General features: G+C 40.2%; 1 protein-coding gene across 1 annotated transcript in view; it reads left to right on the forward strand.

The window, feature by feature from the left end:
• The window catches only part of GPR156 (G protein-coupled receptor 156), a 58,380-nt gene extending 45,092 nt beyond the window's left edge, over window positions 1–13,288 (forward strand). The window contains exons 9-10 of the mRNA XM_063128420.1: window positions 6,909–7,064; window positions 12,260–13,288. Coding sequence (XP_062984490.1) covers window positions 6,909–7,064; window positions 12,260–13,288 — 1,185 coding nt within the window. The remainder of the gene's footprint in view (window positions 1–6,908; window positions 7,065–12,259) is intronic.
• Window positions 13,289–21,136: the final 7,848 nt, after the last annotated feature.

The raw sequence follows: 21,136 nt of genomic DNA on the forward strand, positions 1-21,136 counted from the left end.
GAAATAGATTTAAAGGTATAATCGCGCAATTATACTCACAAAACACAGCTTCAGTGGTGATAAATGATGGAGTTACAGAAAAGATACAACTGGCCTGAGGGACTAGACAAGGATGTCCACTCTCACCGGTCTTATTTGTATTGGTTAAAGAACTATTGGCAAATGTGAAAAGAGAAGACGATATTATAGAGGGAGTAGGTTGCAATAATAATAAAAAATAATAAAAAATAAATATGTTTGCAGATGACACATTATTGACAATTAAGAACACATTAGAAAAAATGGAAAGAATTAAGCATCATCTGAAGGATTTTGAAGAAGTTACAGGATTGAGAATAAATTGGATAAAATCAGAGATGATGTTTAATTATACTAAAAAGGAAGGGAAGGATTGGGAAAGTAAGGAGAAGAATATGAAAATTAAAGAGATGATTAAATATTTGGGAATTAAAATTACTAAAGATTTAGAGGATTTAGAAAAGGAGAACTTAAACAATTTTTAAAAAGTAGTTATAGATAAATTAGAAAAATATAGAGGATTAAATTTATCGTGGTTTGGAAGAATAGCTTTAGTAAAAATGAAGATATTACCAAAATATAAATTTTGTGTTTAGAATGTTACCAATAAGAATAGCTGAAAAAGAGATAAAAAGTTGGCAAAATATTTTAAATAATTATTGCAATGGGAATAGGAAAGCGAGAATAAAAAAAAAGGTGGTATTTAACACAAAAGAAGGAGGATTAGGACTCCCAAATATAAAATTATATTATGTAGCCAATAGATTAAGACATATAGTAGAAGGTATGTTAGGAGTGGGAGATTTAAGTTGGTTAGAGGATAGAAAAGGAATGGATAAAGAGTGGAAATTGGAAAATATATTTTTTAGAGAATATAATAAAAAATGGGGGGAAGAAATTGGTCTTATTTCTTTTAAAGCACCAGAATCCTTCTTGTGATACTACATCCCACCATTCTGCATGGTTATTACACCCTGCACTTTTCCATGTTTGGTTCTCTTTGTTAGGGTTATCTATGATGGTGATGGGACTACCGATCTCTTGGGCTGTCAATGGTGTTACTAGAAACGGAAAAGTTACTCTTCCTTCTTCAGCTGCCATCAAACATATCCAACATTTTGTCAAATTTAAATTTTGTACAATTCATGGTGCCAGCTAGAGTTTGTATGGAATTCTGATGAGGAGAATCAGATATAGGAACACTCTTAAATGTCTTGACCAGCAAACAGACTGTTTTACACCTGAAAGCAGAGTCCTGAATAGTGATCTGGGCATCATGAAACACAGTTCCTCTTAAACCACTAAATAAACACACAAATTAGGAGGATAAAACACCTTATCCTGATCTCAATTTCCAGCTGTTATTTAAGAGTATAAGGCATTAAACTAGCTCTTCCAGTTCAAACTGGGGTATCTTGGCTCCAAAGGGCTCTCCTTCCAGAAATATAGCAAAACAATAGCTGCAAATAGCACTATTACACTGGTAAGCACCAATTCCCACATTTAAATCACTTTCGCTTAAACCTTAGTTTCAGAGGATGTTCTTCTTGATTCTGATATTGGATTACCCACTCAGGTGTGGGACCAATTTTCAAATAGTTGGGTAGGCTGTTCAAAGCTTCATCTGCACAGCCTGGGTAGTGCAGGTGCCACCATTCAACAGGGTTGAGACCTGAAAAGTCACTCAGGTCTGAGTTAAGGGGACAAACCTGTTCTTCCTCTGCTTCTTTTTCTGGCCTCTCTTTGTCCAGGCTGGCGTTGCTATTTCCCTGCTGAGCTATCTCCTCACCTTCAGCCCCTCCTGCAATTGCATGATCAAAAGGGTCTTTTGGGCACTTCTTGGAGCAGTGAGTGTCATGGATCCAGGCAGACTTTCCCTCGACTTTGAGTATGGTGTGGGTTGTCAGCAACACCAAATGAGGTCCTGACCAATGCTTGTGTAGCCCTTCAGCAGTTAGGATCTTCACGTACACCTCATCTCCAGCCTTAAATGGATGTGCAGGTACATCTAGAGGAAGCGGTTGGGCATCTCCGACGTACCTTCGAATCTTGTAGAACGGCGCCTGTAGCTTAATAATATAGGCAGTGAAGTCTTCGTCTCCCCCCAACAAAGTAACATGTGGCCTGGCGTATTCCCTCCCTACTGGGGGTGGCCTGCCAAACAGCATCTCATAGGGAGACAGTCTCACTGGTTGCCTAGGGGTTGTTTGAATTGACAGCAAAGCTGTCAGCAAGGCTGTAGGCCATGCTGAATTAGCAGCCTTGCAAATTTTTACAAGCTTCTTCTTGAGGGTTGTATTCACCTTTTCTACTTGGCCCACTGACTGAGGGTGGTAGGGGTCATGCAGCTCCCACCCTTGCCCAAGGCACTTTGAAATCTATTGAATGAGGCTGGAAATAAAATGAGAACTACAGTCCGGATCCACCCAACTGGGTGGGCCGAACTGGGGCACAGTATCCTGTATGAGGTGTTTTCCAACTTCCAGGGTGTTAGACAAATATCTGGTTCTTTCTTCCTAAGGGCGGATCCCATAGAAAGGCACAGCAAGTTTGGAGGATGCAATACATTTATTTAGGCTTTCAGGCTGCAGCTCTGGGTGCAAAAAGCTTAAATGCCATTCGGACACTGAATACAAGAAATTACAATTATTTATACAGTTAACATTACATATGCCTCTTTCCTGCCATTGTTCTAAAAATGTATACGTGGTACAGTTAGCATTACATATGCCTCTTTTCCTGCTATTGTTCTAAAAATGTGTACATTGTGCTGGTTCTAACTAAATGTCAGCAGGCATCCGGGTTTGATTCAAACTGATTCCTTAACTGCTGATTCTGAAAAACAACTTACATAGCACAGGGGGTTTGGGTGAAACAGAGTTCACTCCCAAGCCACACAGCAAGATTTTTCTAAAACGGAGTTACGTTTGCTAACAAGGGCAGAGGCTTTTCTACAGGGGAAGGCTTCTACCCACCCTGACAATTTGTCTACTATCACTGACATCCACTGATATCTCTGGGCCTTTGGCATGTGTGCAAAATCAATTTGGACTGACTCAAATGGTAGTTGAACCTATGGTCTCCTGCCCTGGGGACTTGGGGGCTGTGCCTTAGCATTTTCCTTTGAACATTGCGGGCAGGCTTAGATCACCCATTTTGCCATTTGGTGCACCCCTGGGGCAAACTATTCTCTAGTTATTGCTTTGGCTAACCCCATTGCCCCTACATGACTTTGGTTATGATGTTTCTGAGTTATGATTCTAAGACCAGACTTTGGTAACACCAGTTGCTCATCTGGCATCGCCCACTTTCCATCGGTGTACCACTCTGCTCCTGCATTCTCCGACACAGCTTTTTCTTCTGCTGGAGTGAGATCCCACCAAGAGTGTAGTTCAGCAGACTGAGACAGCAGTGCCACAATTTGTGTCTCATCTGGAAGGGGGTGCAATGCTGCGGCTTTTGCTTCTTCATCAGCCTTTGTGTTCCCTGGAGTCACAAGATCTGACCCCTGTCCATGTGCCTTACAATGGACTACTGCCAAGGCTCAAGGGTAATGGATAGCTTTTAGTAAGTCATCAATTTCAGGTCCATTAGTGATGGGCTTTCTTGCAGCAGTAATAAATCCTCGCTCCTTCCAGAGGGCACCTGTAGAATAACAGACTCCAAAGCATATTTACTGACTGCCCCAACTCCCCAACTGGGGGATCCAGGCTCTACAGTAATCTAACAGTCTAAGTAAAGCTCTGATCTGGCTTTTGGAAGTGGGAATTTTCATTTGAACTATAGCATGTACTCTTTTACATGACAGTTTCCTAGTTGCACAAGACCGTACATGTCCCAAATACTCTACTTCTGTTTTGCACCATTATAATTTTCGCTTAGCAATTTTGTGCCCCCTTTCTCCTAGTGTTTCAATTAGGTGAACTGAATCAATTTTGCAATCTTCTTCAGTTTTAGCACATAAAAGCATAACTTAGTCCAAGTGTGTTGGACCTGGTCCTGCCCTGTAATGCAAACAAATATTGCAAATCTTTGTGCATGGGTATACTAAAGAACGCCGAACTCAAATCTATTACAGTATACACTTGGGCACTAGCTGGTATACTGCACATAATGGTAGCAGGATTTGGAACCACATTATGTCTTGGGAGTACATAAGAATTTATGAGGCACAAGTCTTAAACTATCCTGTTGGAAGGATGTTCACCTGGGTTGGTTTTCTTTTGACTGTCATGATTCGGGTGTTACAAGAGGATGAGCATTGGACTAAAATCCCCTGTTTATCAAAACTTTCAATCAGTTTTCCAATACAATCTTTCACTTCTGAAGACATCAGATACTGCTTCACCCGTGGTGGTGCCATGTCTCTACAGACAGTGATCTTAACCGGAGCCATGGACTTTAATAGTCCTACCTCTCCAGAGTCTTCTGCCCAGCAGACAGATGGCACATGCCAGAGCTCCAGTGGCAATTCTACAACTGCCATCTCTTCAGTTTCTTCCATGAAAGCTGTAAGATTGGTGGCTGGCATGGAAACAAAAATACCATCTGATGTACACTGAATAGTTGCATTCAGTTTTGCCAATGAATCTCTCCCCAACAGATTAACGGGATTTTTTGTCATCATAACAAAGGAGGGATCACATTGTAGGGGTCCAATTTTAACTTTAACAGATTCACTAAGGGGAGTGTAGGATGGTTTTCCATCAATTCCCATGACCCTCTCCCCTCATCCAGAGAGGGGTAAACTAGTTTGATTAAGCATGCTTTTTGAGGCGCCTGTATCTACAAGACAGTCATAGGACTGGCCATTAATAGTGAAGGTTAAGAAAGATTTATTTAATTTTAATTGCCAAATATTTTGTTTTCCCACAGTTTCACATTCCTTGTCATCAACTTTCACTGAGTTTCCTTCTACCCATCATTCCAACATTCCCATCTCTGCTCCCTGATAATTGCCACTTTCCCCCTGTCTTTGGGGACACTTATTCTTCCAGTGCCCTGGCTGCTTACAAAAATGACAAACATCTCTTTCAACACTTTCTTGTCCACCTACATTGGTGTTCCATGCTCCTCTGCCATGGCCTCTTACCCCTCTACCACAGCCGTGGCCCCTCCCATGACCGTGAAAACCTGCTCCAAATCCCTGTTCTACTGTAATGGCTGCTCCCAACATTTTCAATTCACTCTCTGACTGTTTCTTCTTTTCCTTCTCAGCCTTCTCTTCTCTACCAGCAAATACATGCTGTACTATGATTAAAACCTGAGACACAGTACTTCCCTGCCACCCTGGCTGATGTTTAACAAAATATTCCGTTATATCTGAGGCTGCCTGGTCAACAAAAACACTCACAACCAACGCCCTATTCACATCATCCTCTGGATCAATACCCCCATACATTCGGAGACTGCGGGAAAGTCGAGCCATAAAATCAGCTGGTGATTCCGTCTTTTCTTATAGAACATTCTTGACCTTAGACCAATTAATGGTCTTTTGTCCCATCTGTTTAATACTTCTGCCACCCAGACTTGGAACTGAGTCACCACAGTCAAATGAGCATCATCATTGACATTTATGTCTGGTGCTGGGTCTGGGTTGGCATTAAAAACTGGAGCTGGGGCAACTCCAATGGGATTTTGGCCAAGGGACTTGGTTAACCTTTTTAATTCAATCATTTGTGCTGCAGTCAACAAGGACCCGCACAACTGATGAATGTCACCGGGAGTGGGATTGTAAGTGTGCACAATAGTATTGAACTGATTTCTAATATTAGTCTGAGATCTCTTAAAAGATTTTGGTCAAAAGAACCTATAGGTTGCCAAGAATGACTGACCACTGGCCATTCTTCAGTACACAAACAAACCAAGTGCTTTTTCTTTAACCCAACAATACCTGGTAAGGTATTCTGCTGCTTAAGCATTATATCCAGAGACGACCCCTCTGGAATACTCTAACCTCCCCACATTTTGTACTCTTAGAACCTCTAGAAACAATCCTGTGTATACCTTTCAACACTTCTTATGGATTGCAGTTCCTAAACCAAAGAGTGTTTTATCGGAGGTCTTAACTTCAACCACATCAATGTGAATCTTACCCTCTTATTAGAGTTTGCCTTGGTTGAGGACCACCTGTCCTGCCCGAAGTAGAAGGACCCGTAGGTAAACTCACCTAATGCCAGCTGGGTTGTTCTCCAGAGTGGATGGGGCACAGTGGAAGCCAAGCTAGTCCAACTCCTGCCTGGCTCACCAGAATTGTCACAGGAATCTGAATTTTACTCCCCTCTAGGTTCATGTCTAGCTGCTGGTCCAATAAGCTATCCAGACACAGGAAAGATTCAACTCAAGTTTATTCAACTGCAGCGAAGGCTGTCTGTATGATAAACAGAAACAGCCTCGAGCACTCTTTGCTCAGAGCTTAAATACACTGGTATATACAAGTTAATCATTGGGTCATTCTGTGCATCCACAAGCAAAGTCTATTGCTTCTAAGGTTATATATGTAACTGATCAAGAGGCAGATGCATGCTAGCTAAGCTACTCTTGCATGCTTTTGGCCACGTAGCCTAACTGACTTCTCAGAAAGGTCACACAGACACACAACATGGCTGTGCTCATGCACAGGAGGCTCACAGTGTCATCAGAATGACCCACAGTCATTTGTGGGTGTGCCATAAAACGCTCGTTTAAAGAAACCCAAAGACAGAGAAAGGCAATTTTAGCTTCAAACATGAAAACACTTTAGTCCGTGCAAGCGGACAGAAGAAGGCCTTAGGTTTATGATGCAGCTTCAAGCATTTTGTCTCATTGTTTTTTATTTACCTTTCTCTTTCCATCTTTGTCCTCTTTCCATTTAATATAACTAATTTTAGGTCTACTTCAATGTTCAACAGGTCAGACAATGGAAGGCTTTAAAAAATCCTGACATCAGTAACATGGCCAAATATTTTACCAGCTCCGGCAAGAATTTCCACTCCACGATGTACAGTGATGAAGAGATCTACCAGTTGCTTGGAGAGAAAAATGCCATAATGCAGCAGCTTGTAGAGGTAGGAAACTTTCACATAATCAGTAAAGGGAAATAGAATAGTTCCCCCTCTTCATCACATTACACCTACATATCAAGATTAATCATATATATACATAACAGTTAATTCAAAAATATGACTTTGATTTTCCCCACCACCACCTCGCTGCCCAAAAAACCCAAGCCCACCAAAACTGAATATTAAAAACAAACAAACACGGAACTGACTCCCGAACCCCTCCCTACCATCCCAGGGGTGGCAAAATTGCTGCCACCCCCTCCCACAGGAAGAATCAGGTTTTCACAGGGTTTCTTTATCCCTTGGGAAACCTGTGTCTGTCTCCCCCTCCCTGCCCCCGGGAGTCCCTGTGCATCATTTGGACTCACAGGGCCTCGGACATGACCAGCCCGGACTATCAGGCTGGTGTAGACACGGCCTTAGACTACCCTAGTCATGAAACACCATAGTAATATCTTCTACATCCTGGTTTGCACATTATGCTAACCCATAGTATGGGTTGTTGAGTTCTGGGTTGTCATATATGAACACTGACATGCAAACAAATCATGGAAAGAAAACTCATGGTTTGTTGTTGAGTTGTGAACTCTGGGTTGTTTGAACCATGGATTGTTGTTATGGTGAACACAGAACCATGGGTTGTTCATGATTGTTTCACAAGGCTACAAAGGCAGCAGGCAAGAGCAATAATAATAATAGAACATTATACTCACAAAACACAGCTTCAGTGGTGATAATGATGGAGTTACAGAAAAGATATAACTGGCCCGAGGAACTAGACAAGGATGTCCACTCTCACTGGTCCTATTTGTATTGGTAATAGAACTATTGGCAAACGTGATAAGAGAAGACGATAATATAGAGGGAGTATGATGTAATAATAAAAAAATTAAAAAAATATGTTTGCAGATGATACATTGTTGACAATTAAGAATCCATTAGAAAAAATGGAAAGAATTAAGCATCATCTGAAGGATTTTGAAGAAGTTACGGGATTGTGAATAAACTGGACAAAATCAGAGATGATGTTGCTCAATTATACTAAAAAGGAAGGGAAAGATTGGGAAAGTAAGGAGAAGAATATGAAAATTAAAGAGATGATTAAATATTTGGGAATTAAAATTACAAAAGACCTAGAGAATTTAGAAAAGGAGAACTTAAATAACTTGAAAAAAGAAGTTATAGATAAATTAGAAAAATATAAAGGATTGAATTTATCGTGGTTTGGAAGAATAGCTTTAGTAAAAATGAAGATATTACCAAAGGTAAATTTTGTGTTTAGAATGTTACCAATAAGAATATCTGAAAAAGAGATAAAAAGTTGGCAAAATATTTTAAATAATTATTGCAATGGGAATAGAAATGCGAGAATAAATAAAAAAGGTGGTATTTAACACAAAAAGGAGGATTAGGACTCCCAAATATAAAATAATGTTACGTAGCTAATAGATTAAGACACATAGTAGAAAGTATGCTAGGAGTAGGAGATTTAAGTTGGTTAGAGGATAGAAAAGGAATGGATAAAGAGTGGAAATTGGAAAATATATTTTTTCGAGAATATAATAAAAAATGAGGGGAAGAAATAGAGAACCCCCTTCTAAAAAATCACTGGGAAATATGGCGTCTATATAAAAGGGATTTACTTCCAAGTATTTCTCCAATAACACCAGTGATAATGTTAGAAACATTTCCAGGGAATCTAAAAGATAAATTAGGGAAAATATTAATAGAGAAGGATATAATGAAATTAAAAAATTGGTTAAGGAGGATGAATACTCGAGAAAAACTAGAAGAGGTATTAAAGGAGAAGAATTTAACATGGTTAAATTATTTTCAATTAGAGCAATGGACGAAGAAATGGTTAAAGGATAATGGAGAATGTAGAGAAATGACAAAATTTGAGGAGCTGATCTTAAAGAGAGAAATTGAGAAAGGAGAAAATAAAATGATAAAAGGTTTAACGAGTGAAATATATAGAATATTGGTTGGGAAGGGGGAGTCAGAAAACATGGGCAAGATGGTGTGGGAAACTGATTTGAAGATACAGATAGGGCAACAGTTGGGAGGGAATATGGAGAAAAAGAGTGTTGAGAAGTATGTCAGTGAGGATAAAGGAGAACTATTATAAGATCATATAGAGGTGGTATCTAACCCCGGTGAGATTAAATAAAATAAATAAGCTGAACTCAGCAAATTGCTGGAGAGGATGTAAAAAAAAGGAACGTATTTACATATGTGGTGGGAATGTGAATTTGTTCAAAATTGTGGAAAATGGTGTTTAAAGAGATAAATGATATTGTTGGAATGGAGATTGAAGAGACACCTACAGTGGCATTGCTATCATTATATGGAGATTTAAAATGTAATAAAGAAACAAAAGAACTGATAACGAATTTGCTGACAGCAACAAGGTTAATCATATCTAGGAACTGGAAGGTACAAGGAGATTATCATGTCGAGGATTGGTATAAAGAGATTTGGGATATTGCTATAAATGATAAATTGACATGTAATATAAAAGTAAGAAGAGGGATAACAAAAACAAATGATTTTGAGGGGATTTGGAATCAGTTCCTAGAATATGTATTATCTAAGGGGAGTGGAAAACCACCTCCAGAAGAAACAATGAGATTTTGGAAACAGGAATAGATCCCGGGGTGGGGGTGGGGTGCACTTTATGTTATGGGATGATGTTAAAAATATTAAATTAGAAATATTATAAGGTTATTCAATTCTATGTATTATGATTTAATTTTTTTTTGTTACTGTATTATAGTATTGATGTATGTTTAAGTTCAAAAATAAAAAAATTATAAAATAATAATAATAATAATAATAATAATAATAATAATAATAATAATAATAATAATAATACCCAACCATGCTACATGCCGGTACTACAATGCTGCAAAAATATTCAGGATATAGGCAGGGAGTGGGCAAAGGAGAAGGGAAACAAATAACCTAAGGATTGAGAAGAAAACACAGTTTGTTCAGTTGTCTGCCAGACAAACCTGGGTAATTCAACATATGGATTAACTAAAACATGGGTTAGGGTTATGTACAAACTAGACCAGCATTAGTAGTCCGCATTGAGCCAATGAAGCAGCAAATGACAGATGCATATTGTGAGAAATTTGTATTTGCCATTCATCACAATGTGTCCTTCACAATTGTTGAGCGCACACAAGTATTTCATGCCCAAGTGCAAATTGTGTGAGAAGGCACCCAAAGTAGAGAGCTGCTGCAGTGTTCTTACTCAAATTGTCTCTTGCACAGAGATTTGTATTTATCCCATGATCATGCTGCTATTAGTGTTGTAGGAGGCAGTCTTTGCCAGGGTCACTCAGTCTGTAACGGAAGAATACTGGAGACAAATGTATTTTACAAATATACAAGTTGTGCATGGGAAGCAAACAGATATTCAGGAAGATCATGCTAGTCTTTAAAGCAGCATTTGTTCCCTAAAAGCAAGAGCCCTGCCCTGCAGTTCTTCTCCAAATAACTACACAAAATCAGACTTCTGTCTCAGGGGCGGCACTTTCCATTCAGCCCCAACTCTGGCTATTAGTTATTCCATTAAAGCTCAGAGTCATTATCAAAAGGTTTTCAGTTAGCAAACCATACAAGAGTCGTCACTGATGATGATGATGATGATGATGATGATGATGATGATGATAGCCTTTATACACAACCTTATCTGCTAAAAGCCATCAAGGCAGTATATATTACTTAAACTATTTGAAAAAGTGAAGCTTCCAAGAGACACTTATTGGCCACTCTTGGAAGCAGAATGCTAGATTTCATCTGAGCCAGTGGAGCCATTCTTAAGAGCAAATAATATTTTGCTGAGAGGTGGAGGGTGCGCAGCACAATACATAACGTTAGGAAACCATGCTTGCCATTGGGACTTCACAGAGATGAATAATTACAGACCCATTCTGACTGATTCATCAAAGCTCTTCATACCCTCCCTCATGAAAACTTCAGTCCTATGCACATATAGGGTATGTTCCTTACTACTTGGGATTAAATCTAATATAAATAATTTTGTCTTCCTTTGAGTAAACATAGCTGATAAGGGGGGAAATTTCATCTTCTGCAAGAGCAATGAACAGCTGTGTTACGTTCCTTTCCAAGTTTCCCCCCCCCCTTTTAATATTGAATAGTTCAGTTCTTCCTTTGAAAGAAAGAAAAGGAATGCCTGTTCTGCACATGCAGCAAAATGAGGTGCTGGAGTTGATTGCAATGCTTTATGTTGGAGGTGGAGTTGTCATTTTTAATGCATCGCCATGTAAAAAACACCTTCCACGAGTAAACAGATAAAAATTAGCATGGCAAAGAGAAAGGTTCTAACTTAGCCTGCTTTTTGCTGTGCTATGTTTCTACTTGCAGGTTATTCCTCCCCCAAGTGAAGAACATTAAAACATTGATTTCTGTCTTTAGACTAGCCCATTCTGCTTCTAATATATTTGCATTAGGTTGCTAACTGGGGCCAGGTGAAGGAAACCGATTGTGACAGTGCTTAAAGATCCAGAGCTCCTGGTTCACTTCTGAATGCAGTTAAAAGTGTTTGTATTTTATTTAAAAAAAAACCATGTACCCTTGGTCCCACATAGCCTGTAGTATATGCAGGAATGCCTTATCGCATACCAACCTGCCATTGTGCTGTGATGTATTTTATGGTGTTTGCATTTGTGTTGTACCCTGCCTATTATTATTATTATTATTATTATTATTATTATTATTATTATTATTGGGGAACTCTCCCACGAAATAAAGTTAGGAAGGTGGTAAAAACAGAGATGGGCTTCTATGTGGTGACACCCCAGCAACGGAACCCTCTTCCCTGGGAGGCACACATTGCAGTGGTTTGGTGCTAGGCAATCTTCCCTCCAACCTAGGCTTTTAACATCTAATGAGATTTTAGCACCGATTTTGACATTTTTATTTTAGTTTTCTTCTGTTATTTCTGCTGTTTGAACAGTTTTTTAAAAACTGATTATGTCCCATGTATATTTTATGGTAAAACAATTGATAATTTCTGTTGAATTATATGTTTATTAAATCAATCAATCAATCAATAAAATATATTTGTCTCTTAGAAATTCTTCACTTCATTCTGTTGTGTATATATGGCTTGACTTTGGTTTTTTACCTTCACTTTATGTAAGATTATAACGGTTTGTTCAATACAGAAAGATACAGCCATTGCAAGCCTTCAGGAGCAAGTGAACAATGCTAAGGAGAAGCTGATGAGACTTATGGCTGAAGAAGATGGCTGTAATGCTGTGGACTCTCCATCTCCGCCTGCTTCCCAATTCCTTCTACCTCTGCTCCAGCAGGCTCACTCTACAGCCAACTGTTCTTCCATAACAGATGAAAACTCACCAAGTGATTCCTTTTCACCTGGCCAGGAGTCACGGCAACATCCTGGATTTTCAAAATCACAATGCAGACTGGATTTGTTTAGTAAAAAAGGCTACATTGATTATCTAGACTGGACAAACCAACAAAACACACTGACAGATTTTACTACTAGGTACAGACAAGTAAATGGATGCAAGCTAGATGATTATTCAAGTGTTAAACACACACTTAGCATGGGCACCCTACAGAATCCATTCAGACAGAGTCTCTCTAGACTCAGTAAGGAAGCAAAGAAAACATATTCTTCACCTATGAGCCAAAAGCAGCTCCAAAGGAACTGTGAAAATCTTCAAGCATTCTTTCAAGAGCTGAGTATGAACCACAGTACCACTGCCAAGACATCTTCCAGGGGGCCTGAGAAAAGTGCAGATTGTGAAATGAGCATGGTGTGGCAGCCACAGGAGATGCAGGCAAACTTTATGAAGTTTAGTCCCTATAAGACAAGGCAGGAGAAGAAAATTGCCACCCACCCATCACGCTCCATGGACCCCAATATGTGGTGTAATGCGGACAAAACGTCCAGCAGAATGCAAAAAAGCTGCAGTGGAGTCACAGAATTTCCTTGGGCTGCAGCAAGCAACACTGATTCTGATAGCAACTCCTCTTGCGGGGTGACCAATTGCCACCACAGACAGTGTTGCAAAGTTTGCCACTGCAGCTTGTCATCCTCTAGTGATAGCTGCAGTACTGATACAGACCCTGAGCCTAGTATGGCCCTAGGCCACTGTGTAAAACTCTGTGGCAGGCCTCAGCTGATTGTGAACTTCAATGAGGATTTGGAGCCCACCTATGTGTAAAAGCGTACGTGTGTAAATTTTGTTTTCCCACAGTAGTGGAGAGTATCATCCAATGGGTGGCTTCTTCTGCTTACTCCAACAAGCAGAGCTATGTAAATATAAGCTTGCATGTGATGTCCTGTGTGTGGGAGAGCATCCTTTCCAATTCCACAGGAGTTTTGAGACCTCTGCCACAGCATTGAGGACTTTAGCAGCTAACTCTTTCTTTGTATCTGGTCACACAGTGCAGGGCTCCTGCAGCTTTAACTGTTGTGATGAAGAGGGAATTTCACCAGGTGCTGCAGGCATAACAATGACACCTGCTGAAATTCCCTTTTCTATACAACTGTTAAAGATACAGGAGCCCCATCCTCCTTTTCATAGAATCATAGAATAGCAGAGTTGGAAGGGGCCTATAAGGCCATCGAGTCCAACCCTCCGCTCAGTGCAGGAATCCATCCTAAAGCATAACTGACAGATGGTTGTCCAGCTGCCTCTTTCCATATGGTCACCCTGTTTAAACAGTGGGAGTCAGCTCTGTCAATTGCTCTGCACTGGGTAGAGACTTCCTCAGATGTCTAGAGCAATAGACAGTGTCCCTCTTATGGATCAGTAACTGGTTAAAGAACAGAAAGCAGAGAGTAGGAATACATGGTAAAATCTCCCGATGGAAGGAAGTAAACAGTGGGGTCCCACAGGGATCGGTATTGGGACCAATTCTTTTCAACTTGTTCATAAATTAACTGGAATTAGGAGTGAAGTAGCCAGGTTTGCTGATGTTACCAAATTATTTGAGGAGGTTAAACCTGAAAGGGATTGTGAGGAGTTCTAAAAGGATCTCTCCAAACTGGGAGAGTGGGCATCCCAAAAAATGGCAAATGCAGTTCAATATAAGCAAGTGTAAAGTGATGCATGTTGGGGCAAAAAATCCTAACTTCAAGTATAACCTGATGGGATCTGAGGTTATGGTGGATAGCTCAATGAAAATGTCAACCCAGTGTGCAGCCGCAGTGAAGAAGGCAAACACCATGTTAGGCATAATTAGAAAAGGAATTGAGATAAAACTGCCTTTATAGAAATCTATGGTGCGACCACACTTCAAATACTGTGTACAGTAAGTAGCCTTTGCAAAATGTCAAAAGGCTTTGAAACTTGCGAAATTATTCCTAATTTATGAAATGTAAAGATACATTTTTAAATTTGAAAGTAAATTGCAATGTGTCTACAACTCTGGTTCCATGGAAAATGTCTCCTGCCCATGGAAACTCATTTACTTTGCTTTTCCATAAATAGGATCTTCCAAAACACTGTTGTGAATTCATAGGTTATATATTCTTTAAGTAGCCTCAAATGTGTACTTAAAAAAAAATCTTGGGCTTGGGTGTGGTACCTGTTTTGGTGGATGAATGAAAATACTCCTACATGTCTCATGTTTCTCCTTTTATTTTTGATGATCTATGATGCTAGTATTAGTTTAGCTATTTACAGCGTACATTATACACACCCACCCACCACCCAGCATAGTATTATTTGGTTTAAAATATAGGAGGATTTTAATTATGTGATTAATTAACTCACACTGAAACATAGCTTTTCATTAAAGTAACATTGAATTTTAGGATTCATTACCTAATACCTGAATATTATTTTATTAATATGGGCTGATGCAGGCATTTAATCTGGGGATTTGTAGCCATTTTTATTGAACAAAGAATGCCATTTTATTGTTTCAGGGTGATTTTTTTGCTCTATTTTTGGCAAGTATGACAGACCTGTACTTTTTAGTATTGAAGTAATGCTGCTATATATAAAAATCTCAAAAGTGATATTCATGTGTTGCAGAATGAAAGGAATGTTTGCGCTAGTTCCTTCAGAAAGGATAGTACAGTATTTCCTATGTACCATATATACATACTGTTCATAAAACCACATTCAGTTCTGCTTCATGTTTCTAAAACTGACCTTCCCTCTTCCTCCATTTGATGTGACTAATGGAATAATTGTAACTTTTTCCTGTTGCCGTAGTTCTTTAATCTCAATAGCCAGTGGTGTATATTTTTCTCTCTTTTCCTCTTCCTTTTCTGCAACATTTTTGTCATTAGGTATTGCTATGTCAATGAGGTAGGTGTATTTTTCTTGGATGTTTTTGACTGTTATGTCTAGTTGAAGTTGAAACAAGCTAAGAGGTGCTAGCCTTTAGTCCGTTTTGTTCCATGGCTAATGTCTGCAGGGTAATAGTAGTTTATACTCTTTCTGAATGCTTGTTTGCTTGTTTGTTGTACTAGATTTTTCTGTAGTTGTCAACTGCGTCATTTGTTCAATGGTAGCAGTATGCTGAATGTGTGAAAAAGGTGATGGGGAAAGAGTGTTAAATGTTAGGCGAAGTGAGACTATGGTCATCCAGTGAAGGATTTGCAGTCAGAAAAGATATTTGAGGGAAGGGGAGATTGTATCACAAAGAGTATAGCAAAAGCTTCAAAGTACTGTCTCACTTGTTCTTTATTCCAGTGATTTTAACACTAAGATGTTATGTAGAACTGATTTGCCTTGTGTGCTGTGAAATCAGACTTGTGACCAAGGCCATGTTTGGGTGTGACCATTTTGTCCTCCTTTTTGGTTTCCAAAATATGGTCACCCTAAATTACCCACACATCAACTGGATAAATGCATATTCCAGTCATAACAAGGTGGCTAAATATCGCGATGCCTTCAATGATTGTGCTCTAGAAAAGTGCTCTACCAACCAGAGGGGAGGCAACCCTGGACTTAATCTTAAGTGGTGTCACCCAGGGCCTAGTACAAGATGTAAACGTTTTTGAACCAGTTGGTGACAGTGACCACAGTGCTATCAGAGTAAATTTATATTTATGTGGTAAACAGCCCAGGAAGTCCACCATAGTCACATTCGTAGGGTGACCAGGATGACATGGAAAACCCTCTGGAAAAATGGGGATCTCCGGGGCAACCGGGGCTGGGCCCCAATTTACCAGGAAAAAGGCCCAGAGGATGTGTTCCTGGACTTCCGGGAACACATCCTCCAGAGCCTGCTCCCAGCGCCAATCTGGCCTTCTTCTTGGCTGGTGCGATCACACCGGCCAAGGAGAAGGCCGAGACTGGCGCTGGGAGGGCCTAGAATGATGCATTCCCAGACTTCCAAGAATGCATCCTCCCCCCTCCCTCTGTTTTTGCCTTCTCCTTGGCTGTCACAATCGCGCCGGCCAAGGGGAAGGCTCGGATCGGCCCTGGGAGAATCAAAAGGAAGAAGCAAGAGAAGAAGCAAGAACCGCCCAGAGAGCTTCAGCTATTGGGCAGTATAGAAATGCAATAAATAAATAAATAAATAAATAAATAAATAAATAAATAAATAAATAAATAAATAAATAAGAGAAGAAGCAAGTAGTAGAAGAAGAAGCAAGAGAAAAAGCAAGTAGGAGGTAAGACTGAGGTGTGTGTGTGTGTATGGGTGAATGGAGTGCATGGGGTGTTTGAGTGAATGGGTGGATGTGTGCGTGCATGTGTTTTGGATTGGGTGATCCTGTGTGTGTGTGTGTGTGTGTGTGTGTGTGTGTGTAAGTGTATTGATGTGATGATGTCTGAATGGGATACCTGGTTGTTTGACTATGAATGGATGCATGTGCATGTTTGGCTTGTGTGTGGGGGGGTAGAGGGCTGTAGTTTTCTTTGTGTGAGTTGGGGGGATGATTTGGAGGTGATATTCCTATTAAATAATGCATTTTGACCCATAGACCTTCCTCTCCAATTTGTTTGATATAATTGCCATGACATATGTTTTGTAAAAATTGCTGATAATTGTTCATCCTTCTTAAAAATATTTTAAAAATTAACAGGGTTGCCATTATTAGGGCTCCTGCTCCACTCCAATTTGGATCAGCGAATCCGGAGCAGAGCGATCCGATCCGCCTCCACCAAAAGCAGATCTGAATTGGGTCGGAGGGGGCAGTGGATCGAGGCAAAGTGGTTCACTCAGTTGCGGAGCGCTTTGCCTTGATTCGGAGCTCCCTTCGCCATTTTGGACATTTTTTTACATGGGATTGTATTGGGTGAAAAAATGCCTATTACGTCTTTGTTTTTAAAGCAAGATCCCTGAAACTTACTGTGCTTTAGAGATTGATGTTTGGGGGTCACTTGTGTTGATTTTCAGGGGGGTGGGAAACCTTCAGCGGTTTGGTTGCAATTATTTTTTTTTAATGGGTAAGCAGGAGGGAGAAATAAGCCTTTTTCGGCGTTGATAGACAGCTCCATCTCCCTATCGTGCTGATAAGCAATCACCCTATGAAGCATCCTCCAGTCCCACTGTTGGAGTGGGGGGACTAAGCCTCAGGCATACAGAGAAACTTTTCTTTATCTGTCTTTGTGGGGTAGGACTTTGGTCATTGAGGAGTGGGTTTTTCTTGAGTTTTTCTTTTTCTTTGGAGGAGTTAATTGGAGATTTAGGATTTTTCTGGGTGTGTGTGTTTGTGTCTTACTTTTTCCTTAGCTTTCCTGTGCCCTCTTTTGCCTTTCTTTGAGTTATATAAACTTATAATTCTTCCTTTGGAATGTTTCCCCACCTTCCCCGTCTTTTCCTTAGTTAAACCCTCTGTTCTGTGAGTGTGTTCTTATTTTCCTTGTTCTTTATAAAACAAAAACTAAACAAAAAAATTACCAAAAAAAACCCTATCCTGTGTGTGTGTGTGTGTGTGTGTGTGTGTGTGTGTGTGTGTGTGACTGTGTGTGAGTGTGTGACTGTGTTTGCTTTGTTTACAGTGCAGAACCATACAAAAAGTGAGGGCAAAGCACACCACACTTTCCCCATTTCCCCCATAAATGGGAATAATAATAATAATAATAACAACAACAACAACAACAACAACAACAACAACAACAACAACCTGGAAGGGAATGAGCTTGCCTTACCTGGGCTTCTAATCCTTGATCTTCCAATCTTTAATCTTTGGGCTCTCTACACTCAAGGAAGGGGTGAGTTCCTTGCTCCTAGGGCTCTCTCCCCAATAACTTTGCCAAGGCCTCCAAGCCTCTGCAAACAAGGGTCATGAGGTCACTGCATTATTTATGGCATCATCAGGGGGTGAGGTGATGTCAGTAGGCAGGGGAGCTATTACTTACCTGTCCCAAGGCAATGGGATGGGCTTGTGTAGAGGTGAGGGTTTCCATTGATCATCCATTGAATTTTTAGGGATTTTTTTAAAAATTGAGGTTTTAAAATTATTATTTTTAAAATCATCATTTTTAAAGTTAAAGAGATGAAACTTTGTACCATGATAGGATTTAGGTAGAGCTTTAGCCACACCAAATTTGAAACAGATCTGTTTATCCATTGATTTTTTAGGAATTTTTTAAAAATTGAGGTTTTAAAATTATTATTTTTAAAATCATCATTTTTAAAGATAAAGAGATGAAACTTTGTACCATGATAGGATTTAGGTAGAGCTTTAGCCACACCAAATTTGAAACAGATCCGTTTATCCATTGATTTTTTTAGGAATTTTTTAAAAATTGAGGTTTTAAAATTATTATTTTTAAAATCGTCATTTTTAAAGATAAAGAGATGAAACTTTGTACCATGATAGGATTTAGGTAGAGCTTTAGCCACACCAAATTTGAAACAGATCTGTTCATCCATTGATTTTTTTAGGCACACCCTAATGTCTCGGTCTCAAGCAAAAAGCGCCAAATTGTGGGAACCATTGAGTAGGGATGTAGAGGGGGATCCAGATGCAATGGGAACAGTCCTCTGCCTGCCCTCTGGCTACCCTACTGCCACTGTGTGGATCTACACTTCTGCTTATATCGATTTTTTGAGCCTTTGTAACATTGTAACTTGTATCGCTCCCTTGCATACCGTTGCTCAGTAGCGTTACTGACCTTTTCTTGTAACGTTGTTGCAGAGCACACTGTTCGTTGCCCCGTTGTCTGTGTTGTTTCTTCTTCTCATTTCTGTGATCCTTGCAATTCCCAGACTGTCCTTTCTCTGCGCCTCCCACCTCCTTGTTTTTGTATTTTCTGCGCCTCTCTAGCTAACATTCCTTTATGTGCATTTATTTATTTATTTATTTACATTTATATACTGCCCCACAGCTGAAGCTCTCTGGGCAGTTTACAACAATTAAAAATAGTAAACATTAAAAGTATACAAAAATTTTAAAAAATATAAAAACAGTATAAAAACAACAGTATCCACTTAAAAACAACAATTCTGGGGTCCATTAAAAACAAACTTAACATTGTTAAATGCTGTTAAAATGCCTGGGAGAAAAGTCTTGACCTGGCGCAGAAAAGATAACAACGTTGGCGAGCCTCATCGGGAAGATCATTCCACAGTCGGGGGGCCACCACTGAGAAGGCCCTCTCCCTTGTTGCCATCCTCCGAGCTTCCCTCGGAGTAGGCACTCGGAGGAGGACCTTAGATGTTGAGCGCAGTGTACGGGTAGGTTCATGTCGGGAGAGGCGTTCCATCAGGTATTGTGGTCCCAAGCCATGTAGGGCTTTATAGGTTAAGACTAGCACCTTGAATTGGGCTCGGAAACATATAGGCAGCCAATGCAAGCGGGCCAGAATCGGTGTTATATGCTCAAACCTCCCTGTTCCAGCTATCAATCTGGCTGCCGCATTTTGCACAAACTGCAGCTTCCGTGCAGCTTGCATGCAGCTTAAGAGCATGCAAATTAAGAGTGCATGCTCTTAATTTCAAATCTTTGTGGCGGGAGTTCTTCAGAGAGAGTGGTTTGTGGATTGTCGGAGTTGTCTGTCTCTTGAGGAAAGTGTAGGGATGCCTGGTGAACGGAATGTGTTAAATCTTTCTCATTTTTTAAACATTATTTCTGTGGTATTACATGCAACCTACCTCAGGTAAAAACTTTTTTTTAATTTATTTTATTAAAAGATGCGCATATGTGCATATGCACATAATTTAATTAATTTTTAATAAATATGGGCATCCTTTAATAATTTTTTTTTAAAAAAAAAGTTTTTACCCGAGATAGGTTGCATGTAATGCCATGGAAATAATGTTTAAAAAATGAGAAAGATTTAGCACATTCCATTCACCAGTTCTAACAACAGTTACTGAAGGCGGGTAGAGGAAGTTACATCAGACAGGAAGCCTGGTGAGGGATCATGTGACGTTAGTTTCGCAATACGACACAGAAGATATCGTAACAACGGAGCACATTGAAAGAAGTCTAATGACGCAGAAGTGTTACAACAAAAGGTAAAACGGTACAAAACCTGTCTGTATAACGTTATAAGGAACACATCACGTGATCACTGACATCAGCCAGAGCTATCTATAACGTTACAGCTACAGTACTGTGGATTCGCGCACCGTCCTCAGCAGCAGGAGTGAGAAGGAATCATTCTGCTGGGAGCCTTTCTCCTGGGAGCCACACTTCAAAGAGACCAGGAGGAGGGCCAATGTCGCCTTGTAAGCCCCTCCTCTGGCCAGCATCACCACAAAATCCCACCAATGATGAGGCTTGAAATCCGTCTACGAAGGATTTAGCGCCGGGTGCCCCACGAACAGAAGGTGCGCTACGGGCGAGAGGCGGCCCCCTTCCGGCCGCGCTCCGCTCCCGAGACGGACGGCTCTCCTCACCGCACCGGGCGGGGACCCGGCACGGCTAGCCGAGGCCAACCGAGGCTCCCCCCGCCCCTCACTTGCAACGGCCCTCCCACAGTCAGGCAAGCCAGACACGGTGTAAGGCATCAGGGTCTACAGTGTTTAATAAATATATAAAATGTCCTTTATGATTGAGTCTTCAATCAATATTCGCCTTGAAAAAATATCCCCTGGGCGTGCACACCCTAATGAAATGTGCTGTGCCTGCCTATGATGTTAACTGCATGGAT

The sequence above is a fragment of the Elgaria multicarinata genome, chromosome 6 (assembly GCF_023053635.1).
Source record: "Elgaria multicarinata webbii isolate HBS135686 ecotype San Diego chromosome 6, rElgMul1.1.pri, whole genome shotgun sequence".
NCBI lineage: Eukaryota > Metazoa > Chordata > Lepidosauria > Squamata > Anguidae > Elgaria > Elgaria multicarinata.